We start from the raw sequence: 20,259 nt of genomic DNA on the forward strand, positions 1-20,259 counted from the left end.
CAACGGACCATTACATTTGCGTTATTGGGTAAATAAACTTGTAAACCGGTATTAAACAATGGATTCGCCCGATAGCATTTGAATCGATGCCGTATTAAGAAAGCAGCATGTTTAATGTTACCGGGTAAATATCTTTGTTCCATATAATTTCAATAGACAACAACTATCGGAAATGAATAAACAAATAATTCATAGTTGCTTTTTTATTGCGTTAATTACAGGTTCATACTAGTCGGTGCATCACATGCTTATCTTTGAACTCAATGGTCAAAGTACAACCTTGTACAATGTAGTCACTTTCTGTAAAATAAATTAAGCACGTGCTTAAAATTATTTAAAATGCAGTGCAAACATATATTAATGTAATGTATACTATACTGCATGGTATTTTACAAGCACGTGCTATTACCGGTAGTCGTTGATACAATTGACGCTACATTCGGACGCTTCAATTTTCGACTCTAAGTTTTCGGACACCTGTATTTTGTGAATATTTTTCGTATCTTAGTTTTCGGACGCGAAAAAAAAATGTTTAAGTGTCCGAAAACATAGAGTAATTACGGTATTGTAGCGCGGGATTGTTTAGGTAGTATTGTGGCATGTGGAACATTGTACCTTTGGGCATATCCACAGTATTGTTAAGCGAGACTATTTCCGTCGTAAAATAGCAATTGGCTTATATGTAGACTTTTAGCGGGGGATTATTGTTTAGCATTTTAGAACGGGGCTCTCTAAATAGTAGTGCAGCGGCTGAATATGTGTTTATAGTATATACATAGCTCTGATCTCTTTTAAAAGCATCGCACATCGTAAAATAGACCTTACATTGTTATCTTGTTCTTGCGAACATTTTGTATTTGCTAGCTGACCGAGGTGACGATTATCATAAACATTGAATATAAATTATTATTGTTACGATCTAAATTACAAAATGCATTATGACAAAAAACGATTACATAATTTTTAATATAATTAATTTGAGATTAAGCTTAAACCAGATTTTAATTGTTTATTTACTACACAGTTGTTGTATTAATTTTGGTAAATCATTATAAAGCAACATTAAGTGCATTGTTTAATTTTGGCATTTATTGGATGGACTAAAATGTCCTCCTGACGACATTATCATATTACCTCGTGACGTTTTTGTCCTGTATGTTTGTAATTCAAACAATTCAAAAAAACTTTGCCGTAACCTAACTACTAATATATGAAATGCATGACATAAACACGAACTGTATGGTTGGTGTGGTACATTTAATAAAATAATCGCTTTTTATGTAATGCAAACTTATAAATGCAATATGCTTTTGATCCAGATATCCCCGCAATGTGTAGTGCAACCTATATGCATATAGTGTTAACTCTGGGATAACCCGGGTTTTCCCATAGCGAGGCTCATCTATCTAAGGACAAATGCATTGAATTCCTTAGTCTCATTGACACCATTCCGACGCCGTTTCGTGGGTGAAATCAGTTTTAGCAGTATTTAATATGTCGAAGATGACAACCCCGCTGTAAAAAACTTGCACTACCGAGTGAGCTAACTAGGCCGCTTCTTGCAGCACAGGAAAATAAATATGCATCACTGTCACATGTTTGGATTGCGACTGTATACCATTATATAACAGAGCATGCGCGTTTCAGTGTTGAGCTGTTGGAATTTCCAATAAAATACCCAAGCGAGTGACTACGCATTCTTTATTTATTTGGTGGTAAATTCTTAAATGAACAAGACAATTTGATTAGGTTAATACACCGTTTGAATTTATAAAAATGAGTCGTATTGATTTTTATAACGGAATCATGTAAGTTAACTTTCTTTAGTATGTTATTTATCACAGCTTAAGTTTGAAAAATCTTCACATATGATCATTAATTAAGTTTAGGAATTCAAATTTGCGCATTTTGAATAAAGGGACATTTGCAAAAGTTTTTTTGTAATAAGCTTAAATTATTTATCATACCATTACATTAATGTCTGATATAACGATGCCTGATATATTTATTTATTGGGGGGAGACCATTTTACCTGGAACTAACTATACAAATCATCAATTCTGGTACAATATAATTCGATTCTACACAAACAAACAGTTTGATACCTAGAATTAATATATTTTAGAAATAAAACACAACAAAAATCGCACAGTACATATTTCACAATTATTAAGCACATGAGGTAATAATTAACACAAAACACATCAAACATCATTTTTATTCCGGCTCAAACTGCAACGTTGCAGCATGTTTTATGAGTGTTTCTTTTGAAATAGGAACGTAGCGGTATGATTAACAGAAAACAGCATCCTCGCTCTCTTTTTATTCTAAGCCTCATCTGATATGTAACACAAAGATCTTTACATACATTAACCCATTATTCTCTATATATTACACACCAGAGCGACACTAGCAGTTGAGCAAATTTAAACAGCAATACTCATAATGACGTGGGGCTAACTTTGCGAATTATTCAAGACTAAGTGGCTTCATAAGAGCAAACACAAGCAAACATACGACAACATATATATGGGCCATGCTCAGGAAAAATGAGTTTAATGCATGTGCGTAAAGTGTCGTCACAGATTAGCCTATGCAGTCCGCACAGGCTAAGTAATGACGAAACTTTCCGCTTTTATGATATTTTCTGTTTAAATAAAGTTTCTTCTTAGCAAAAATCCAGTTTAGGCGGAAAGACATGTATTTAATTCTCAACCGTTGGTATTTGAAGAAAAGATTACCTTTATAAAGCAAACAGGACTATTTTTAAATATAATTTCCTATAGTGTATATGCGTGCGATAAGATGATTCAATCAATGAAAACCTCTTTACTAAAGATGGTCATAGTTCGCCTCTAAAATATACTGTTAAAGTATATTATTTTCCAAATGTTACCATTACTAGTTGAATTAGAACAAGCATTAATTCTTTTATACCTAATGATAAAATATGAAATTTCTGCAGTGAAATAACAGCAGTAAAAATAAACAAATTATTATTATCACTACTTTTTTCTATTTTTAGATTAGCATATCAAGATTTACTTCAAGATATATATATTATGACCTTGAGTGAATTAAAAACGATATTCCATCGAATCCAACACATTTTTTTTTATTTTATGCTTTTTTCACCATTTATTTACATTGTAAAAGAGTTTAACCGGAGCATTTTGATGGTATGATGACGTCATGTTATGTATTGAAATGAATTGAGGCACGCCACGGGAGAAAGGGTAACTTTTCAGCGAAAGGGAATTAGCTATTAATTATTTTCTTGAAAAAAGGACATAATAGAAACAGAAAATGTGTTCCTGCGCCACTGAGTCTCGTGAAAATATATTTTCTATGATCACTCACGAAATAACTAAAAATCTTACACTGACATGAACAAATATCCTCTATTTATTTTTATGTTGATTATAATAATAAGGATTATGATTTTTATTATTATTATGATAATAACGATGATGATGATGATGATGTTGCTTATAATCATATAACATAAGAGAAAAAGAAAGAAGAAGATTACGAAGAAGATGATAATGGTATGGATGATGATGTTGTTGATTTTGATGATGATGATGATGATGATGATAATGATGATGATGATGATGATGATGATGATAATGATGATGATGATGATGATGGTGGTGGTGATGATGATGATGATGATGATGATGATCATGATGATGATGAACATGATGATGATGATGATGATGATGATGATGATGATAATGATGATGATGATGATGATGATGATGATGATGATGATGATGATGATGATGATGATGATGATGATGATGACGACGAAGACGATGATGATTATGATGATGATGGTGATGATGATGATGATGATGATGATGATGATGATGATGATGATGATGATGATGATGATGATGATGATGATGATGATTATGATGATGATGATGATGATGATGATGATGATGATGATGATGATGATGATGATGATGATGATGATGATAATGATGATGATGATGATTATGATAACGATGACGATGATAATGATGATGATGATGATAACGACGACGACGACGACGACTACGATGATGATGATGATGATGTTGTGCTGTTGTTGTTGATTATGATGATGATGAAGATGACGTTGTTCTTGTTGACGACGACAATGATGATGCTTATGATAATGATGATGACTTTGTTGTTTTTGTTGATGATGATGATGAGATCATATTAGCGAGTATATTTAATTAGTTAAAATGTGTATTGCAAAGCGCTTTAAAATTTGAATTATTTGTTCAATCACTTATTTAACAATGTGAAACAGTTACATGATATATATTTGTATTTTCGTAACGCAATTGTCTAAACTGTTAAGCTTACCTATGTTAAGCTTACAAAAATCATTCAGGCGGTGTCTATAATGTATCGATCTGTGGTGTGTAGCCGTATGTTTGTTTTAATAGTAACTAGGAACGTAATAAAAGTACTTTTGGTTTCGATTTCATATTTGTCACAATGACTGATTTTAATCAAATAACATCGAAATTTAATACATTGGTATTGTGATTCGGACTGGATATAAGGATTATTGATATTGAATTTAAATCTGGAGTATTTCTAATATAAATTGATTTCAATATATATGCTCCTGACATTTAAATCTATTTGTTAGTCATGTGTGTGTAATCATGGCGCACGGTGAAAATAACGCCAAAGTGATTATATTTTATGACAGTGGAGACGACAACGAAACGTCTAAAAGTGAGGCAAAACAATTGAGGTTCTTTATTGAAAAGAATGGCTACACATGTCAAACTGACGACGAAATAAGGATACCTGGAACCGAAGTTATAAAAACTATTCACAATTCAATTAATCATAATGACAGAATAATAATTCTAATAACAGATCAATCTGCTTCAAAAGGATGGTTCACATTTGCAGTTTTGTCTGCATTAGAAAACATTATTGTGGAAAATCGCATGAGACTTTTGGTCGCATACAAAGGAAATCGACGTGAAGATGTTGGATTTCTGAAAACCGGATTGCTGTCGTTGACGCCCAAGACGTTTGTCGACCTCAATGAATGGCAGGGATATGACAGGCTTCTCAAACAACTGCAAAGTAAGTATGACCTTTCAATTCATACCTAATGTTTAAAAGAATGAGCAAAAGTTCCCGATGTCAAGTTGCTTAAAGTAAACTTTGTAAATGTTTTATAACATAAATACAGCCTAACGATTGATTCTTGTTTTTAACATTAAATGAACATTTTGTGATGAAATCAACTATGTCTTCAATATACATAACTATAAATTGACTGAACGCATTAAAATATAACATATTGTGTAATGCTGCTAATGTTATTATTTTGAAATTGGCAATACATATATATTTTTGCCAATTTCACATATGTTTGCTTTCACCCTTCCATTTGTTAGAAATTGTAAACAAAACTCTTTTTTTTTTATCCTAATAGTATTCTTATTAAATAATACTTAAAAATAGATTTAATTTTGTATTTGGTCTGACCATTGAATATAATTTAATAACAGATGGTAATTGTGTTTGCGGTCTGACCGAATATAATATTATTGTTCCAGCTCCGGTGTGTTTGGACGAAGAATTACCAGCGGGAAACTTGCATCTTGGCTTAGTCCATTCCCATTTATCCGGTTACATGTGCTATGTTGCTGAAGGTAAACTCGTTTTTCCCCATGCATTGTGTACATACTCATTTAGTACATAGTTTATATGTTAAGTATACATTTTCGAATGACAAGTATTTCGATTACAAACAACCACCATTCGAATATTAAATTTGGAAATGGATAAGAGTCACAATTTCCATGTCTGTCATATGTCTACACTATCACTGTTTAAAAAAATTACCTGTTCAAGATTGCGATTTGACTAAATGTTGTTTAATCTCCAAGTCTTACATATTCTTTAACATTAAATATATTACAAAGTCAATTTACTAGATTTGCCAATAACCCACCGCTTGTTGCAGAAGGCTAACTAGACATTTTGAGTCAACTTGTATGGTGTTTTATTGCGCATAATGCGGTATGAATGCTTTTCAGTCCTTGGGTACTCTAACCAATGTCAAATTAAGGGGCTTTATAAAATATATCCATGGGGTTAAAGGTTAAAGGTGCGGTTTATAGTCTGCTTCGATAACGCATCTTCAGCCGATTTCGACTTTAACCCCAATATCACTGAGATGTAAGTCGTCCGTTCACATATGGCGCACAAGGCAGCCACGGCACATTTATTTATTTCCCTCACAGGTACCTATTTATACACGTGGGTGGAGAAGAGCAAGCGTGGTTTTAATATTTTGCTAAAATCCCTGTGTGGGATTCGAACCAGGGACCTTCGGATCCCTAGACCAGCATTCTACCACCAGACCACTGTCCTCACATGGGGCAATATGAGTAATGAAACTTAAAAGTCATGGCAAACTATGATTCGTGTGTAATTATAAGACACGATACTCTATGATTCATTTGACATTATTAGGCATGATAAACTATGAGTCATTTGAGATTATAAACTATCAGTTATGTGACATTATAAGGCATGATAAACTATGAGTCATATGCCATTATAAGGCATGATTAACTTTGAGTCATTTGACATTATAAGGCATGATAAACTATGAGACATTTGACATTATAAGGCATGATTAACTTTTATTTATGTTACATTATAAAGCTTGATAAACTATGAGTAGTTGATCATGGTAAACTATGAGTCGTGTTCCATTATAACGCATGAAACATTATGAGTCATGTGATAAAGGCATGATCAACTATGCTTCAGGTGACATAATAAGGCATGATAAACTATGAGTCATAGGACATTATAAGACATGATCAACTATGAGTCATAGGACATTGTTTGTAATACGACATTCTGATGCATGGTGAATAATTCGTCTTCGACTATACGATGCAAGGGTCATTATAATGAATATGACACCATGATGCGTGAAACATAAGGAATCGTGGGACATTATAAGTAGAGATGCAACATGTCAACCGTTTAACCTAGTGAACGTTTGGTTAACAGGTTACACATGTTTAGCATAGGTTAACTTGAAAAGTGCTTTATTAAAATTAACTGCATTTTCCATGGAATAAATTTCCAACATTTCATGTTTAGCAATATACTTACTTCCTATAACGCTTTTGCCAACTTCAAACGACATTCCATGCCGACGACGGGTATTGATACTATGTCAATGAGCAACGTAAAACTACCATAGGCCAGTACATTAGCTGTCGCAAACATAGATGATCGGTTGTTAATTGGCAGTACTCGTTATGTATTAGTTGCGGAACAAATTAAACCGGTGATCTGTGTGGAGCGGAGTCTATAAGCGGTAATTGATACGTATAGTTAACTTGCGATAACAATCATAAAAGAACAAAACAACACTGTATTACACCCAGAACTGAATGACTCAATAATCTATAGAGACTTTGGTCTGCTTACTTGATACTGGTCTGCGTATCTGATGTTTTGTTAACCAATCTTCGAGACATTGTGATCTCCAAAGTGTTTCAAAATATAAATTGTATCAACTTAATCTTTATTTGCAAAAATCTTATCCTGTTGAAGTCATTTTTGCTTTATAACCATTTACTATTTTCATTAGTAATTTTAGTCTTCCCTATGACACAACTACCGTATGACACAATATTTAATTCATTATAAATCCATTGTTTAAAGTAATTTAATTACAAAACAGTACTTCACGATGACCTGTATTGGAAGGAAACACCAAGATGATTACAGCAAATGAACTTTAAACATAAAAAGCAACGGAAAAAACGACAAACTTACCAAAATTGCGGTAAGCGATACGATCGAAACGTTAGCGACCGCCCCCCCCCCCCGAAAACAATAATTTAAATTTATACTGTTTCCGTTATTTTTTTTATCTATTTGCGTTTTCACTTGACAATTACAGTCAAAGCTTAACGAACATTCAAAATAGTATTACACAAGTTATTTTATCAATTATACATTAATGTCACAAACATGATATGGCCGCTTAATACCAACGTTATCAATCAAATATGACCAAATTTCTTAAAGGCAGTTCATGTTCGTGTTGTGTCACATGCTAGGAACATTTTGAACATTCACACATTTAGATGATGTTTAGAACACCGGTTAATAAATTAATTATAGTGATATGTTTATCGGTTAATGTCCGAATAAATATATATATACTTTTATTTCCTCCGAGGTAGGAGAGCAGAACATATTGCATCTCTAGTTAAAAGGAATGTGTCATTATGAGTTATATGACTTTATGCGTAATATTAAAGTATAATGTATGTGTCATTATGAGAAATAAGACATTATTATTGATTGGAAATTTATATTCATGGGTCATTATGAAGCATGCGATAAGAAATGGGATATTACATGAATATGACGCTGATCAATGAAACATACTGATTCTTTAGATAAGGAAAGTGGCGCTTAGTCGTAAGACATACATATTCGTTAGATATAAGAAGGCACGTGTCAGTATGAGTCGTGCTACAGTTAGAAAAAATGGAACACGATGAGGTATGCGTCATAATGAGGCATTGGGCATTATGAATGATTTGAAATAATTACTCATGGTGTATTATGATGCATGCGTCATAATTTGCCTCCGGTATGTTGTGTTATAGCTGGTCGTTTTAATGAAATAACCCATAACTGTCCAGCTAATAAACTCAAATGTCAATCCCATTTTCTATCAAAACTATATCTATTTGATCCGTCGTTAGTTTTGTTATCATCATTCATCAGACAGAAAACTTTATTTAGCTACGAATTGCATCTAAAACTTGCTTATATTAATATTTATAGTAATTAAAATGAATTGAACTGCCAATAATGACGATTAAATTAAGTTGTGTTGTGCTATGAAATCATGTCGAGTTTACATTTAAATATTTCGTAAATAATTCTGGTCCACGTTCCAGGTTCAGTCTTTCTATCTGTAACTGTTTACAACTGTCATGCAGCTACCGGCATAATTTGATTTGTTTTGACAATTATACAAGGTGGGCGGTTGACATAACGAAATAAAATTCACTGAGTGGCAGTTATTTAGCATTGTCCTTATTGGTTGAATCGTTGTCATATTATCAGAATAAAATGACTATTGTTCTGATGATCGTTAAGAAAGGCATTTTACTGTGACGAGTTTTTTCTAAATTGTGGCGCTTTTTCTTGTTTCCACTATCAAATATATAGTCCCCTTGAGCTTGTGCTTTGGCCTCCTGTTTATTATTTGATTATTTTCCATCTAGATTTTACAGTTAAATAACCTCAATGTGGAGTTGTTTGTAAAGGAATTAATTTATCTGCGTGGAGGTTTGGCAGAATAAGGTCTTCATTTTGGATTAAATACTATTCAGTGCCCTTTATTGCCTTGCGGGTCTTGTTAAAAGTGTCCATCTTTTATGACCTCAATATTTTGATTATCGTTAAAATCGGAACTTTTGCAGCAGCACTATTTTACATAAGTAAAGCCTATTTAACAATTATAGAATATATGGTCATTTTGCGCTTGTGTTGTTAACTCCTCTTTCACTAGGTGGATCTCAAACTTTAGATAATGAATGGCCTTTTTGTGAAGTTGATCTTGAAGAATGTAATTGTAGCTTAAATAAGTTTTTTTTGTGCAGAATTATGGATCTTTGTATGTTGTTCCTGTATAGCAAATATTAGCCTATAATTGAATGCTATCACCTTTTCTTTAACTCTATTTGAATCTTAGCAAAATGATATAGTTGAATAACTTCAATGTGTATATGATCGTACATAAAGGAATTTTGACCGTATTATTTTGTTCTTAATCTTGTGTATATGTGCAACTTTGTTTAAATGGAATTTATCTTAATATTCTTTAAAAAGTGTGTTCCTTCAAAATTCGGAATACCCGTGCCGATTGGTAATATAATGACACTGTTAATTGAACTACATCGTTATGTGTGCATTTACCTTTTAAGAGTTTGCAACGAACAAGAATTGGTCGGAGAAATGCAATGGTTACAGAGAACAAAATAAACTACTGATTGGAAAATTTCTGCTGGCTGTACCGAAAACCTGCACTGTCCCACAGCAGCTTCCATCAAATTCAGCAGCAGACATTGTTATTTCGAATGCGGATATATTTAAGTTTAAGAGAATACACGCGGGTAAAGACAGAGATTATGTCGTTACAATCAACCAGATAAAGCACGCGAACGTAAGTATATACTTTCATAACTATGTTTTACGGATTAAAACAATAAAATCCGATCACAAATAGAAAACTCATTTTTTTTAAATCAAGTTAAACAGTTTTTCCATTTTTGAATTGTGAACATGTTTGTGCTAACTGGTATCATGTATAATATATAAATACGTAATGCCCACACGTGTTACGAAGATTTTAGAATACTGACACATTTATTATATTATGTTATTGTAAATATGGTTTTCACAACCCAGTGAGATGTATGCTTTAAAAGTACGTTTTGTGTATTTTAATCATCAGCGACTTCGATGTAATTTTGGTACCGTTTATTGTAACAATTACACGTATTATGTTTTGACACATATGCTGCAAACTGTATTAACATCTAAGCCATATTGTCAAACTCTAAAAGGGTTAACACATGAAGACACGAATATAAGTGTGTGAAGAAATCTATGAAATCCCTAACAAGAGGCTGAGGTCGTGACATTTGTTATTGATTTTGTTAACATGCTCGTGTTTACTGATATAATAAAATAATGTATTTATGTGAACGTTGACATTTATATTGGTATCATAGTTGAACTGTTCTGTGTTTTGTGTCGATCCTGTTAGAAATATAATAAATTAAAAGACATATTAAGGACTATGTATAATAATCCGTTAATATTCGAGACAAGTGCGTACAATTTGTCCGATGGTCGATTGACATCTTGATTTCTCTTGATTTAATCGTCTGCTGTTTTTCAGAACGAGATGTACTTTTGTGCCCAGGTACCAACTGTGATCACTGCAATATCACATCTTGCAAAGCAGCACCTTGGAAAAATAAATGTCGCTCTCGAGCACCAGCGGTTCTGTCAATCATACCAGCAGATAATCGATGCGAAAGGATGGAGTGACTTCTTGGAAATCGTCCCATGTGAAGGTATCTTACGTGTCTTTATTATGTCAGAACATGTATTTCGGCATGCAGGTAAGAAAAATATAGGCCTAGATAGTTATACTTTATGCCGCAATCCCAATCCATATAGCTTAATTATAAGAAAATTGTTTTACGGGGACATGTTCCAGAGACATCTATCGAATAATTGTCTCGGTATAAGCTTAATTAGACAATATCTATTATCATAATTATTTTGACGTTTTCAATAGCAATTATGTTAAATTTATTTTGCTGATAAAATGCAATTTATGTTTCAGATGAAAACGATATTCCTGTCGCGTTGTTTAAGGCAGCGACCGCAAACACTACCAAGAAGACTGGGGCAGAAACTAAACTAATTAGAGCTAGAGTGTTTTCCGATGTTGAAAGGGTAAGTGATCAAACAGAATAAGTTTACTAGCATCTGCACATTAATCGATACCCTATAGTGTATGCAAATATAGTACTGGAGCAGTTTAATGCCCGGCTCTATACATTCAAAGTACGGACAATAGTATGGCAATAAATAACTTCAAATATATTAAATGGAGAGGATTAGAACGCGTTCTCTTAAACATACCAATAATAAATATATAGTGAGTTATTGTCCCTTAAAACAAATACCCACCTTTCATTTTAAATATTCATCCGATATTTAAATTTAGATTAAATTAAATTTAATATCCATACGTGAAACATATTTTACAATAGTCTGTGTTTAATGACAACATAAGGTTAGTAATTACAGCAACATGTACATTTGTTGAATCTTATTCATTTACTTCTCAAATTTTCCAGATGAGTGTTTACATATCATGTTTTAATATTGATGAAGATTCTCGCGAAGAGATCGAAAACGAGCTAAATAAACATCATATTCGACATGAGAAAACAACAGAAAGACTCCTGCTCTCAAAAGGTGACAATCAAGCAGGTTGGATAATATTTATTGTATCAAAAGAATCACTGAAATGCGGAGTGTTTTCTTTCAATCTCATGAAATGCCTGACTGCCGATGTTGATGAAGGCAAACTGAGAGTTCTGCTTGTATTGCGCAGCGGTGTGAATATCTCAGATGTGCCAAGATGTATTCGTTGGGTTACATGCTTCAGCGAAGATGAGAAGTCATACAAACACTGGATTATAAGAACAGTTTCAGGTAATTGGTCTCAGCATATTTATCATTCATAATTAAGGTTCATGGGAGGGATAAAATTCATTAAAACTTTGATTTGGTTTTTTTTCATTCAATGTGGTACAATATGGTCAAACTATATATCATTTTAAAGGTAAAGACGAACAGAATAACATAAACACATTTTTGACATTCAATATTTTTTGCTTTATTCATATTTTTGTTTAAAACAAATACATTTTTACACTAATTTACAAAATCTCAATCTAAAGTAAGGAAGGATATGCACTACCGTAAGTTGAATAAATACAAAGCTATATACATATTCAAGGTCAAGTTAGCAACATTTCATATAAAATTATTGTCAGAAAACAACAAATGAGTTATTATTCAACTGCATTTTTTGGATAATTTTCATTAACAAAGTTCTAAACTGAACTAATTTTTAAAAATCCAGGTATGGTAGATAATAAGAGTAACCATTCTATTTCAAGGGCTTTACAATTTTGCTATAACCAAATGGAAAATTTTAAACCATCTCAAATTGAAAGAAATTGCAGACGACATATAAAATTGTAAATAAATATAAAGAAATAGGTTTGGCTGGGTAGAACTTATTGTAATTAAAGGAGATATTGCTCATCAATAACACGATTCTATGAGTTTTGTGCAGACGACTCTAGAAATCATAGTTTTACATAGAAATACACAGCTAAGTATCATGGTTTTTTCTTTCTTCCTTCCTGAACAACTACTGTCCTTGTACCGTTTTGAATAATGTGTTCCTTTTGGCAAACCGAATCTTTTTATACATTTGTATATCGATTTCTTTTACCCATTTTGAAAGCGTGGCACTCGCTGTGCTCCGTAGAAAAAACGTGCATTAACGGCCACCGGAAAAACTTTGCGAAACCGAAATTTCGCAAACTTAAGTACCCTTTTTCTTGAAGGTTTGCTTATTTGTGATAAAGTATAAGATAAAAGTCTAACTTGTGATTAATAATTGGTTATTTTTGCTTGTTAAATGCGTTTTCTTCACTATGAACTTTATTTGCAAAGTTGGGGTTCCCATGGGATTTTTGTAATATCCCATGGGATTTTTCATTATCCCATGGGAATTTTGGTTTCTCCCATGGGATTTTTCTCCAGCTTTTTTTATGGGAGAAAAAATCCCATGGGATTTTCAAAAACATAAAACACGTTCGTTTGTGCTTAGTTATCGATTTTAAGCATTGTTAAAGCATTTGTGCTTATTTTCGTTCAATTTACTTTGATAGAAAAAAAATCCCATTTTTTTATGGGAAAAAAAAATCCCATGGGATTTTTTTCTGATTTTTAGAGATTTATTCATGTAACCTTCAGAAACACTACCTTTTAACAAATGATGAGCATTTCTCGCGATTTCAACGCGTTATATCGTGTTTAAAAATAATAAAAAAATCCCATGGGATTTTTTTGTCCCATGGGATTTTTTTTTCCAATGGGATTTTTTTTAAGGTTTAAGTTTCTAAAAGCTATATAATAATAATAATTATAATAATAATAATAATAATAATAATAATAATAATAATAATAATAATAATAATAATAATAATAATAATAATAATCGTGCTCAATATGATGAATTTGTACTTTTAAGCGACTAACATTTTTATTCGAGCCGATCGTCGAGTCCGAATGGTGAGTATAAGAGCAATTTACCAGTACAAATAAATCTCACTTGTGAAGAGAACGCTACCGTACTATAAAATAATCTTGATAATAAGTCATATCATTTCTCGACAGAAAATGAAAACAGTATCCATATTGATGTCAGCAATGTCCCCTGCTATGATAAATATTGACAAAATGAAAAACCTTGACAATAATTCCGTGTCGAATACGCATTAGATTATAGCAATCAAATTCATATAAGCATTGATAAGATAATTTGCGAAAATGGGTCTTATGTCAAATACGGCAAGCGTAGCTCCATTCCATAATGTCCGGTATTAAGTCACGTCAAGTTTCGTGGTCGAATTATAGCATAATAATCATTTTCACATTACGCGAATCATATGAGTTTCCCTACATATATTGTGTTAAAATTTATGTTACACTAATGTGCGATGATGAAAAGGGGATTTCGGTAATTCTACATTCGCCCGCCTAGTACCGAAATCCCCATATTTACGCCTTAAAGGGTCAATAGGTCATCGGTATGAATGGTTTTTGACTTCACATGAATGTTAAGGTGCAAAAAAATGATATTAATTTTAATTATTAAGCACTCTTGACAGCATTAAGTTGCCTCTCAGTGGGGATTTCGGTAATTCTACACTAGAACTTAAACGCGCGCCGGTACCGAAATCCTGCTGTACAAACCTTCAAGTGTCAACAAAATTATTATAGTGTTTTTTTTTCATTAGCAACCAGTGACATGTATTATCTCCCATTTGGTTACTTCTTTTGGAAAATAATTAGAGGGGATTTCGGTACTGCTACATTCGTACGCCCAGAGCCGAAATCACCCATGTTTACGCCAATCCCCCATATTACGCCTTAAAGGGTCTATATGTCATTATGTTTGGGTTTTGGCTTTGCATTAATGTTGATTTGTACACAATCATATTAGTGTTAATCATTTAAACACTCTTATCAGAATATTTTTTCCATTATTAAATAGTTTATTAATGTGAAAAATGTGTAAACGAATGTAAAAAAGGTAAAATGTACATTTAAAACATTGGTTACACAAAAGTATATGTAAATATAACATGACATAGTAATAATAAGTCTTCAGAAAGTATTTTCCAAACAAATCTGATGAAACAAATGATATCGTACTACCTTATTTACAATATGCTATACACTTTTGCAATTTAGTTATCAATGTTTAATCAAAGCATAAATCAGGATAATATGTTGCCTCTTAGCGGGGATTTCGGTAATTCTTAACAAGCACATAAACCCGCGCCGGTACCGAAATCCCCGCTGTACAAACCTTCAAGTGTAAAAAAATACTGATTTAGGTTTAAATAAAGGGAACAATAGTATTTTTGGCCACCAAAAAGCACGTCCGCGTCAACAAAACGATTGAAATTATGTCAGAAACCCAGCTTTTCATTGTATATATTGCAATACACCATCGGCCGCCGAGAGCGGAATACTGCGCTTGGCCGCTAAACAATGTGGATTGCATCAAATTAAATGTCAATTTTCGATTTTATTACAAAAATAAACACTGCCTTCTTATAAATATGTCAAGCACGTACACTTAACAAAAAAATCGATATATCTTTATGTAATGTAGAAAAGTAAAGCGCTTTATATATAACAATGTTTTATAATGTCTCTCTGGTTGAGAAAAAAAACTAAACAAAACCATGTAGAACATATATGTTTTCATAATTAAAATTTTTTTTTTAATGATGCACGTGATGTTTTATAATTGATATAAGTTCACGTGTCATTGAACGAGTTAAGGGAGAGATGCGAATTAAATTACACATAATTAAAAAATGATACTATACTGTCAGCTTGATTTATAAATTGTGTTCCATCGCGCCAATATATTCATTGTTCCATGAAATTGTGTATAAAAGCAAAACGATTGAAATTATGTCAGAAATCCTGCTTTTCACATGAAATGATCTTTAACACTTTATTTATTCCAATCAGGTAATTAATAATAATAGGGGAAGTCTATACTGTGTATTAGAAACTTGTTGTGGTGATCCCTATCTTATCCGCTCAATACACATCCACCTGGCTACTGTACAGAAAAAATTAGATTTACTTCCAAAATAACTGATTTCATTAATAGCTAACTTGTTGTCTACATTTTAAATTAACAACGATAATGGATCAACATCACCGTTGCACAATTATTAAGTTCACAGTAATCTGTACTTTAAATAGATAGCCTAATTAAAGACGGTGCTAATAAAGAACAAAGCGTGAATGTGGATATTAAGAAATTAGATCCTTTTTTGCATGACACTGGCAGTATATCATTTTATCTTATATAAATAACCCACATTTAAGACATGAATATAATTAAAATAAGACACATTTGCATCTTTCATTTCTTGAAAAAAAAATAAGCACGCAGTCACATATAAATAAGATACATTAAAGACACAGAAAAAAATAAATAAGACACATTTGCATCTTTCACTAAATTTTCTTAAAAAAACATGTGAAACTGAAGAAAAACATTTATTACTGACACATTATTCTAAAAGTCGACTGACAACTTAAGTTCAAAGAGGGATTTACAATTAAATAAGATCCATTTTCGCATGATGCTGGTTGTAGAGCAAGCAATACATTTCTTACTGACACATTATTCTAAAAGTCGACAGGCAACATAAATTCAAAGAGGGAACCACAATTAAATAAGATCAATTTTCGCATGATACTGGTTGTATAGCAAGTAGTCATATATTAATTACAGCTTGCATTAGTTGCAATAATTTTGTTAAGTGCGCGTGCTTCTGAACGTTGCGTTAAGCGAGAGTGTTGTCATTTTGTTAGTTTTATATTTTTGTATTATGTATGATTATTGCTTGTTTTGAATTTGAAATAAACGCTTTCTGGCAAATAAGCATCGTCTTAATTTTAATACAAATAATGAACATTTGACATACAAAATGTCCAATAACATACCGGCAATAACATTATATATATGTTAATTTCTGTGCATGTTTATAGCGAAATTATAGCCGACATCGGCAGTTAGGGAAATTTAGTGACACACTTTAACACATCAAACATGCATGATAGTTCTTTTTTCATATGATATTCCCCTGGTTGCTTACCGGTGTATTGGTGCAGTTGATAACCCCGCCGGGACTACAGTAGGGTGCTAATACACACGTGTATCGTGTTCAATACAATCGTCTTAATTTTAATACAAATAATGAACATTTGACATACAAAATGTCCAATAACATATCGGCATTAACATTATATATATGTTAATTTCTTTGCATGTTTATACCGAAATTATAGCCGACATCGGCAGTTAGGGAAATTTTGTGACACACTTTAACAAATCAAACATGCATGATAGTTCTTTTTTCATATGATATTCCCCTGGTTGCTTACCGGTGTATTGGTGCAGTTGATAACCCCGCCGGGACTACAGTAAGGTGCTAATACACACGTGTATCGTGTTCAATACCCGATCCATGCTACAACGTGTAAGAACGGGAATTTCGGTAATTCTAACTTTTTAAGCTTGCGCACCTCTAATGGGCACATATCCAAATATAATTTAATTAATTATTTTCCTAATCAGCATCATTTCACTAAACTACATGCAAATTTGTAGGTAGCTTTCCATGCTTAAAAAAAAATAAACCGATTTTTTCAAAACCACCCTCACGCTCGGCTTTTGTCCAGTTTATTTTCACCCCTGGGGTATATAAAAGTTCCATAATTCATTCAAATTTCCAAATATGGGCATGCAGTTGGTGTGTACAGATGCAGTAAAGGTGTTTAAAGTTAAAACAAGATGAAATAAGTATTCTTTTACAGACATTTATTTTTTACAAATTTTAATCTATGGAATAGCGCCATGAAATGTAAGTGATTTCAGCCAAGTAAAAATTGGGTCGGTTAAAAACAAAGTGTCATAAAATTCAAAATAGTATCATTTAAGTTATATTTTAAATTAAGTTTTTATAGAAACACTATATACAGCAAAAATACCAAAAAATAAACAGATTTACCGTTTACTTTTTGAAATAAAAATAAAAATGCAACATGCATCATTCGTATTTTCAGCAGTAAATTAATCAATTTAGCCATAACGTTGTTTTAATTTTAAAATTGAAGGATGTGCATACAATTTTCAACATATTTAACAATAAACATAGCTTATGTGCTATATTAAATCAAATTACGTTAGAAAAGAAATAAAACGCGTCGCAAAAAGTATGCGATGTCGGCAGGAATCGAACCTGCGCGGGAAAATCCCAAAAGATTTCAATTTCATCGCCTTACCCACTCGGCCACGACAACTTTACATCTGTGTAACCTTAAATTAGATATATATAAGTAAACAGGTAAAAAGGCTCGCTCGATCTTTGAAGAAATCGCGAAATCGTATTTTTCAGATGATAATTGGATATAAGTCAATATTTATAGTGAAAAAAATGTAATCTAAATGAATAAGTTAAACATATATCAAAATTCGAAGTTTGAAAAAAAATAAAATGCATCTCTCGGAAATAAGCGATCATTGAAGATCGGCAATGGCTTATGTATGAAGTGAAAGGACAGTTGAAAGTTTCCATTTTGCACGTTAATGATTCTGATAATATGGTGACAAAGGCAGCAGTCCTATGCAGTATTGTGTTTGACCGGAGAGTAGCGTGATCTGTGTCGGTGTTGGGCGCTCTGAGGGCGCAATCCGGCTACATAGGTACATAGAAACCTCTTGTGGCTATAGTCCATGGATCGGGTTCGGCAGACAGGGAACATGTAAATTTTTCGGCGTTAGCTGTATACGCCAGCTTTTCACCTTAGCCTGACCTTTGTTAGCGTCCAATAGAATTCAAATAAAACTTCCCGCGGCCAAGTACAGATGAATACACTTCATTGACTGCATTGGCTGATTTGAGAATACGACCAGAACATTGGAAACATGTCCGCGTCTTTGGAAAACTGTTTTACTGCGTGTTCAGCATGAAACAATTTTATATCTAATGAAAAGGCTTAATAGATAGAACAGTTTTACACTCAATCTCGACATCAATACAGTTTGTGCGTCCACCTTTTATTTTCAGAAGATTTTCAGCGCGAGAACGTTTGCATTTAAAGGCTATGTTCTCATATTTAGTACTAACTTCCATATTCCTGTCAACATGTTAACATGTTAAAGTATAGAGAGCAGTGTAAGCGAAGACTCACTTTAATGCATTGCATTTCAACTCGCGAGGTATATCGGGTCAATTTGCGGCCACTGTGTGTGAATGTCAGAGTTTACATACAGGTCATCGCTGCGTCTCTACCCTATGTGCTGATCGGAGTTCGCGGCCAAGAAAATAATCGTTACATAATAAAGACGCTATAGCGTGAACTAGGTGAACTGGAATTTTCTTTAGACCAGACAGATGTTAAATGAAGATATCCAGCATATGGTTTGTCAATAACAGATTCTTAATGTGTTTTACAACAATACCATGATAAATATTATTTTTAATTAATTTAACAAGAATTATGCCATCATATTGTCTAATGAATTAAGCATGAGCGCAATGATTCTCGATACTGTTAATAATCGAATCAAATAGCAACGCCAGACAAACCACTAAAACAGGTTTGTTCGAAGAACGCGCGTATAAATATTTAAAATATGTACGGATACTTCGCGTGTGGCCGGTTGACTCATATGTTTCACTTCCATTCTTCTTTTGGTTTTCTGTTTTGTATCTATACGTTTATGACCAGCAATATGTAATAATGTAAAATAAGCCGCGAAAACTCCGCGTATCATCCCGTACTGCGTTTGCTGCAGCTAAGAACTGCACAGAAAAAGACATTCGCTATCTTTGATCTCATTCATTGAAGTCTTTACCTATCATTAACTGCAACCACAATCAACGCCGTATATCTTTTTTAAAGATATTTCTTGTTATATGTATGTTTTATATCTTAATTACCTAAACGTATATTTATCCTGGTTACTTATTTACTGAGGTATGAGTTAGTCGCAATGATTGTAGATACGTTGTACTATATTTAGTAAGTATTTGGAGGACGAGTGGCACGGGCACGCGCTTTAATATCACTTATGCAAGGAACGCGTTTTGTTTATATACGTATTTTTGATATTCCGATAGGCTTAAGGGAGGTAACTTATTCAAGTAAAACGCGATATTTTTGCAATGCCTTTTTATAACTCTTGTTTAATTAATTACATACGAATATACAGCTAAATTTAAGATGATTTTTACCAGAAAAAAATTT

At 32.7% G+C, this 20,259-nt stretch overlaps 1 protein-coding gene across 1 annotated transcript; it reads left to right on the plus strand.

The window, feature by feature from the left end:
• Window positions 1-1,722: 1,722 nt before the first annotated feature.
• LOC127870206 (uncharacterized) lies at window positions 1,723-12,356 on the plus strand. The gene is made up of 7 exons (XM_052412861.1): window positions 1,723-1,808; window positions 4,718-5,106; window positions 5,586-5,681; window positions 10,011-10,249; window positions 10,991-11,168; window positions 11,444-11,556; window positions 11,964-12,356. The coding sequence occupies exons 1-7, from the start codon at window positions 1,777-1,779 to the stop codon at window positions 12,354-12,356; spliced, it is 1,440 nt and encodes a 479-aa protein (XP_052268821.1). The 5' UTR covers window positions 1,723-1,776.
• The last annotated feature ends 7,903 nt before the right edge of the window (window positions 12,357-20,259 follow it).

This window comes from Dreissena polymorpha, chromosome 2, assembly GCF_020536995.1.
Source record: "Dreissena polymorpha isolate Duluth1 chromosome 2, UMN_Dpol_1.0, whole genome shotgun sequence".
NCBI lineage: Eukaryota > Metazoa > Mollusca > Bivalvia > Myida > Dreissenidae > Dreissena > Dreissena polymorpha.